The sequence below is a fragment of the Morone saxatilis genome, unplaced genomic scaffold (assembly GCF_004916995.1).
Source record: "Morone saxatilis isolate NCDOM2014 unplaced genomic scaffold, NCSU_SB_2.0 Contig21, whole genome shotgun sequence".
NCBI lineage: Eukaryota > Metazoa > Chordata > Actinopteri > Moronidae > Morone > Morone saxatilis.
Window position 1 is genome coordinate 8,097,731 of NW_023339774.1, and position 7,473 is coordinate 8,105,203.

Here is a 7,473-nt window from a genome sequence, read left to right on the forward strand (position 1 = left end):
CCCCCCCCCCCCCGTACAGACTCTCTGGCCAGGGCAGAGAGGAGGGTTCTTGTTGCCTTGGTTTCTTTATGTGCCTCTTCATTCTTCCACATTGATAATCCTAACCAAAAAAAAATAGAGATAATTAGTTTCTATTAGACCTCTATTTCAGTTTGCTGTTACCTAAACTTTTTTTTTCCTTTTGTTTTGAATCTTAAAAGGCCATTGAATCATTGGGACACCTGTTTCCATGTGAAGCAGAGGTTTTTGACGCTGTAGTTAGTAGTAACAGGACTCTCTCTCTCTTTCTCTCTCTCTCTCTGTCATTTTGTCCACATTAACTTTTTTTTAAACACATTAGCTATTCCACTGCTGAGGTCATTTCCTCCTATTCTAGAACTTCCTAACTCAGCAGCCAATAAGGAGGCATGGAACACCTTTTGGCACACAGTAGGATCTATACAGCCAACTTCTCCTGCAGAGCACAGGAAGCTAACGGCAGCTTAATGAGTACACTCTGGCAGCGAAGGAACATGTATTTCCACCTATGAAAACAAACATGGGTTACCACTAACAGCCTGGGCACAAGATTGTGAATAATAAATATTAACAAGCATTACCACATCACTAAATTACAACTATGACAGCTGTTGCTCAAATGAGCTTTTAGAAAAAGTGCAATTCGTGTTCATCTTTTTGTCCATTAAATTCACCTCATCACTGCAGGAGGCTACCAGAGATCCATTATACTCTTTACAATTCACAGAGACTGAAAACACTGCCAGCTCTTACTGTAGTCACCAACCAGGCCCTCGTTTACAAGGGTGCTACAAATAATGTGGCCTGGGTGTCATTATAACATCATATTACACTGCAGGACATTTACGTGGCTGGCTTTCAGAAAAGCTCTCAAAAGCAGTCATCATCCTCATTCTGTTGAATGATAATGGATGCTCTGGGAAGATTCTTTGCTTCATTTCAAGCGTCTTTGATGGAACATGGAATAGAGAGGACGGTGATGCTCAAGTTGCGTTTGGTGAATTGATTTCTGGAGAGTTAGTGACTACTGCACTTTGCCATTATAAACTACGGAGACATATCTGTTGTTAGAGTGAGATCAATAAAGTTATATGGGCCAGATATGTGGTTGAAGAAGACATTCGCACATTTTCAAAGAGGTGAGAGAGGCTCTTCAGATCCCAAATAATGTCATTTGGGGGTGTTTTTGTGGCTCCGGTGTGTAGCAAGTGACTGTAATGTACTTGGTTCAAATCCAACCTGGGTCTTAATATGATTCATTCACATCAAAATGTTTTATTCATATGGAAGAAAATTGACCTGAAGAGCCTTAGCAGCCTTTTCGTGGAGTGCAGCACATTTTCTTTCTTTTTCTTCAGCCATTTGTGTGACTGCTTTACTGGTTCCTGGCCATAGAATAAAGAACATCTCTGCACTGTGTACTAACTCTGATAATAGTCACAGAAACAAAATAACATATTTCCAGCATTGAAAGGTCTCCGGGTGAATCAGTTCTTTACATGGCTCTGTGCACAGCTATACAATCCCACCTCTAAACTGTCCTGTCCGTGCACAACTGTAGGTCGGCCTTCAAACATACATGCTTTAGTGTGATTGGCCACTGCTGCTGTCAGTCAGTCCAGCTGGCTGTGTGATTGGCCACCACTGGGCCCGCTGGGGTCTAGTTTCCTGTGTAGATAAAGAATGTAAATATGCTCTATATTCTATTTAGTGATGATTTTATTTTCCACATCTATATAGAGATCTAGAGATAATTCTGGTTATTATGGGAACTAGACATTGTTCTGATGTCCTACGATGCCATATCACAACTGTATGAGTGCACAAATGCGAGCTTTGTATATTTTCATTCTCTAACTTCACTGCTTTGCTGTGTGTAATCTCACTATTAACCCCACACAACTTTTTCCCCCTCTTCTGACCACCTTCTCTGAACTCTTGGCGGCTGCTACCATTCCCAGACGTGTTACGGTCGGCCTCAAAGGCATCTTTGAAGGATCTTAAGACATTGCGCGGAGGAAGTATCTTAAATAACCATACCATTAGATTTGCATGGCAGCCTATTAACTACAAATTTCATTAAAAATACATTACTGCTGACCATTACCCAGGTTTTTACATTTATCTATCTGTCTGTCTACATTTAGTATTGAAATTCATCTGCAAAATGACAATTTTACAGATAAAAGGTGGTTTGGCTCAAATTTACCACAGCAGATCTTATGTGGGGAAAAAAACCCACCATGATGGTTCTTCTGAGCTGTTTGAGCAGTTATTTTCCCTTATTAAGTTTATTTGCAGCAAGGCTCATGTAGGCTGGGGACAATTACTCACGTTGTCCTGTTCAGTGCCCCACAATGGTCAAGACATATTCACTGCATGACTGTTTGGTTTTAAAGATTTTAAAGGACGCTATGCAGAGAACAGAGAAGTGTATTCTCAAACATGTAGTGTTAGTTTCCCCCAAGGTGTAATGCACACACATGATTGCAAAGAATCACTTACGTTATGTACCTACAAAAGATAATGCAATTACAATCTAAAAAAAAAAAAAAAACATTTTTAAAAAAGGAGAAAAGAGTAAGACTCAGTTGAAGTTAATGAAAGTCTGACCAATGCGGTTTGCCTGTTTGGGTTTGTGTGTGTGTGTATTTGATGTAATGCGAGGAGCTGTACATGAACAACAGACTTGTTGAGTTTACCAGCCCCACTGCCACGCCTGCAGTACTCCTCTGACTCTGTAGGGGTCTCTCTTTTTCTTGTCTGCCTGCCCTCATGGTTGTATGGACTGTTAAAACAAAAAGGAGCCATTTTCTATTGTTCAAACTCCCTCTCTCCTCTCTCTCTTCCCCCCTCTCTTTAGATCTTTCTCTCTCTCTCTCTTTATAGTTATGACAACTCGCTCTCACATTCTCTCTCTCCCTCTCCCTCTCTGATGTCTGTATCCTCTCTCTATCTTTGGTCAATAAAGCTGAGTTTCTCCAGTGCCCCCCTGCCGTCTCTTGCTTGTTGTTCTTTCCATCTGTCCCTAACATTCACTTTTTCACTGGCTGCTGACAAAGAGATCACAAGCTATCCTTACTGCATCCCTATCTGTTATAATGCCCACTGCCACTAACAAGCACACACACACACACACACACACATTTTACACTTTAATTTGGGTGACAGTATGTCCAGAGCGTTTTCAGTTGTCACTAAAGACACAGTGGTTTCGTGCTACATAGGTTATATAAATATAGACTCCGATAGACCATTAAAACCGTTTTCCTCCATTTAATGTTAATTGAGACAGGTTCTACTTGCATGCTCTGCCCTCATGAGCTCATTTACTTTCTTAAGTTCAAATCCAAAACACACACAGGATTAAAAATCAATAAAATATATGCAAAGAAATATCAATTATGACTATAACCTTTATGATCAGTCTGTTCCTCGAAATATTAAAGCCCAAACTAAAGGATAGCTTTGGAAGGATGTGATATGTAATCTCTCTCTTTAGTCAGTATGACTAGCCACTGCTCATGAGAACATTGGTACAATATTACTGCAATGTTCCTGTAGGGACCTATAAAGTGTCTGTGGCATCTAATGAGTTTACACACTGCAAAAAATGTCGAGTAGGTAGCATGGGAAGGTTAGTTTTTAAATAAACAGATAGTTGGATCAATCTAAATGCCCTAGTTTTGCAGGAGCCCTGAGGCGCCCCCTTGGTATCGATACTAGGTACTGCAAGAAATCATGAAATGGTACACCAACACTCTGCATACTCACTCATCTGACATTACTGACACCACTGATAACTCCACAGCATTGAACACTGAGGACAAACAGGACTAGTTGAGGTAACGAAAAGCAATAACACATGTATGACACAAGGACACCTTAAGAACCAGCCACATATGATAAATAGTGTACATACAATACACTGTGGACATGTGTCAGAACATAGATGTCTTCTAGGATCATAGATTATCTTCTGTTTAACCAGTACAGTACAGTAAAATAACAAAGATTAGTTTTGTAATTGGACAATGTCATCTTTCCTTTGATAAGTGCATGTATCTCAGACTGGGTGTTGTTATCCTTGTTTAAAGCACACGTGATCTGGGGAGGGAAGCAGCACAAACATAACGCACTTCTCCAGAAGATATAATACCGGGTGGTATATGATTATATTAGAGACGCCATAACAACCAGCATCTGAACACAGGAATAACATTTGAGACACACACACACACACACTCTTCCTGTACAGCGGATGGGTGTGTTTTCCGTGATAATAAACACTAATTGATTTATCTTAAGACAATGACTGATGTGTTCAACAGAAACCATGACTGCAGATAATTATTACACACACACACAAATAAAAGGATGATAATACATGTCAACTGTGGAAAATATGTATCACAGTAAGCATGAACCATAACATTGTGATTTCAACTGCTCGAGGCAACAGTGATGTAGTTCAGTGCAAGGCCAATGACTTTATGATCTTGTAACGTGATCCCTGTGATGTAAGTCAAACTTTACATTCAAACCGCAGAACAAAAAAACTGAAAGCAAAAATAGAGTAGTAGATGTATTTTTAAGGTCAAGTGCAGAGGCAAAACAATAATCGAATTATCAGATGCACAGTGATCTTAAATTATGACGTATTCTGTGCAACAGGAGAGCCAAGTCTTACTTTACTGCTGCTACTATTACAGCCACTATATCTACTAATGCTAATAGAGTTGCCACTACTCTCACTACTATTCCTACTAACAGTGGCAGAAGAACTAGTAGTAGCAATAACACCATTTATAAACACTACTTACTACTAATCGTTGAATTATTACTAATGCATTAATGTTTTAAGCAGCATTTTAATGTTGGATAGTTGCATCTATATCTTATAAACTGATCATATATAATTTTAATCTGCAAAGTAAGTGTCAAATAAATGTAATAGAGTAAATTCCATATAAAAATGGAATTACAGAAGCAAAGTATGTGCACCTTGAAATACTGTAAACTTAAGTACATGATTTGAGTTGCTTTTCACCTCTCGCTACTTCTGCCACAGTTGCTGCTACATACTGTGCGAACCTGATTTGACAGTTGATGTTTTGTGTTGTTACTTCGGTTGCAGTGAGTGTGAGTGTCAGGAGGTTGAGGATGATACGATGTAAAATCAGATAAACTTCCTCAAGGTGGAACTGGGTCACTTACTCAGCAAAGAACAGAACCAAGATAAAAATACAGCCAGGGAGCACAGGGAGGACTTATAGATTTATTATCAATGTCATGATGCAAATACAGTTGCTCTAATTTTAAGAGAATGATAAACCGGTTTACAAAATATGAATTATTATAGCATTTCACTGATTTACAATCCACTACGAAAGCATATGTGCTGGTTGTGCGAATCAATAGCTGGTAATATGATCACATTTGCAAGACAGATGCATGTTTGCGTCACTATCTTTTCACAGTGTCACATTTACACGTGGAAGACAGATGGATTGCCACGCTTTCACTTAATTAGAAGGATTACATATTCCATCCTGTGGAGGCTTATGAAACTCAAACTTAAAACCAGATAACAAGCCAAAAAGGGTCTGTTTTTCCTTAGTCCACTGAAAAATCTACATTTTTCTGATATATATAATATATGATACACTATATTAACATAGAGTTGGTGAGTATACATTGGAATATGTATAGGTCAAGCACAGGTACAAATGAATATGAAAAAAAAAGATGATTAACAAATATGACAATGGTAACAATAACCCAAATTCTGTTCTATCATAGGATACAGCCAAACACCGGGAGTTACCGTGACAACAGCAAATGGGTATCAGGCTCCCATTCCGACCAGACATGCTCACACTGCCATGGTGAGTAGTCTGTATCCCTGTGTGTGTGTTTTTATGTATATCTAAGGGTTCAGTTACTTCAATCCAAAACTATAACATTACAACCAGTTTAGTTTATTACTGTATTTTACAGGGACAGTGCGTGTTAATAACATATCGGAAGTGTAAGTCTTTCCACAACATATTCTACCCATAATGTGCTCACATGTTTGTCAGAAAGCTCGGTTTAACAACAAAGGAGGAATCAACACCAGGGCGTTATCTGCCAGGACATCTTTCATGATGCAGGTAGAAAGCGGGGACTGTTTGTTCACCTTTTACAGGTTATCACAAGCTTCCAAGCGACCATTTTCCATACTATGTGTGTGTGTAGTTGCTGACGACCAACTTTCCTTGTACCTCAGTAGGAATAGATTTCAAAAAAGATGTAAAGCACAAATCATGGGAAGAACGGGACAACCATGGTGCTAAGAGACTCAAACAGACTAGGTACTTTGCTAGAGGAGATGCAATTCTACGCAGTTCAAGACAAGGCAAGTTGAGGGAAAGCGGGCACATCGGGAAACTAAATCCCACAACCATTCCTTGAATTCCAGAGTGTAGAACATAGTGCTTCATAGTGTAAGATAAAACTAAATGCAAGAGACACAACTATGATATCTGAGGCTGGGTTTTGTCTGTCTGGACGTGAGGCTCCTGCACAGGGTACTGTATGTGCTCCACTGTTTGTGCTGAATTAGACTACTGGGGAGGACACACTGTTCATACTGTTCACACTGGATGGGAAGATGTCCTCCTACACTGTCTCTATAATTTTTTTTATAATTACCCATTGTATATTTATAGCACTCTGTACATTTAATATGATCTTACTTTACTTTGTAGCATTTTTATCTGCTGCTATAATATTTCCAAAGGGAACTTAAAATGAGTCTGTGGTGCTGAATAGTTTATTTATAGCAACCGTACTGTACTTTCGGGCATCTCTATCTATACAGTATCAATTTAATGCAGTACTTAGAGTATCTTTCTACAGGGAGCTTTATCCTGTCAGGCAGTGAAGTCAGTTTCAAGTTTATAGTGACCTTATTATTTCCACATGGTACATTTTTTATGTAGTAGTTGTAGCCATGCTGTTCTGTAATAGTTATTCATTTACTTGCTTATTCATATGTTTCTTTTATTTGATAATTATCACATCATAACTTAATAACTGATTATGTTTTATAAGTAATGTAAAGTAACTATAATAGTACCATATAGTAAATGTAGTGGAGTAAATGGTGCAATAATTGCCTCTCAAAGGCATACTAAAGGGGTATTTAGTGGGTCCTGTTACACTTCCATGAAGGTGGGGGGGCTTCTGAGACACGGACTGAAAGTAGACTAGTTCAGGTTTTGTGAAACAAAAACCGAGGCAGAGATATTCTGACTTTTAGCCTCCAGTATGAGTCACGACCAAAAACCTACACTTCCCTTGATGCAAGTTGATAGTGTCGTTCATTAGACCCTCCTTGCTTGATGGTGTCTTTAAACTCCTCACCCAAAGTTTGTAACACAGGCGACCCTAATGACATCATCAGGGTTA

General features: G+C 38.9%; 1 protein-coding gene across 2 annotated transcripts in view; it reads left to right on the forward strand.

The window, feature by feature from the left end:
• The window catches only part of LOC118332573 (A-kinase anchor protein 2), a gene marked incomplete at its 5' end in the record, with an annotated part of 63,655 nt that overhangs the window by 30,497 nt on the left and 25,685 nt on the right, over positions 1 to 7,473 (forward strand). For both annotated transcript variants that reach the window (XM_035667930.1, XM_035667931.1), the window contains 1 exon segment: positions 5,821 to 5,906. In XM_035667930.1, coding sequence (XP_035523823.1) covers positions 5,821 to 5,906 — 86 coding nt within the window.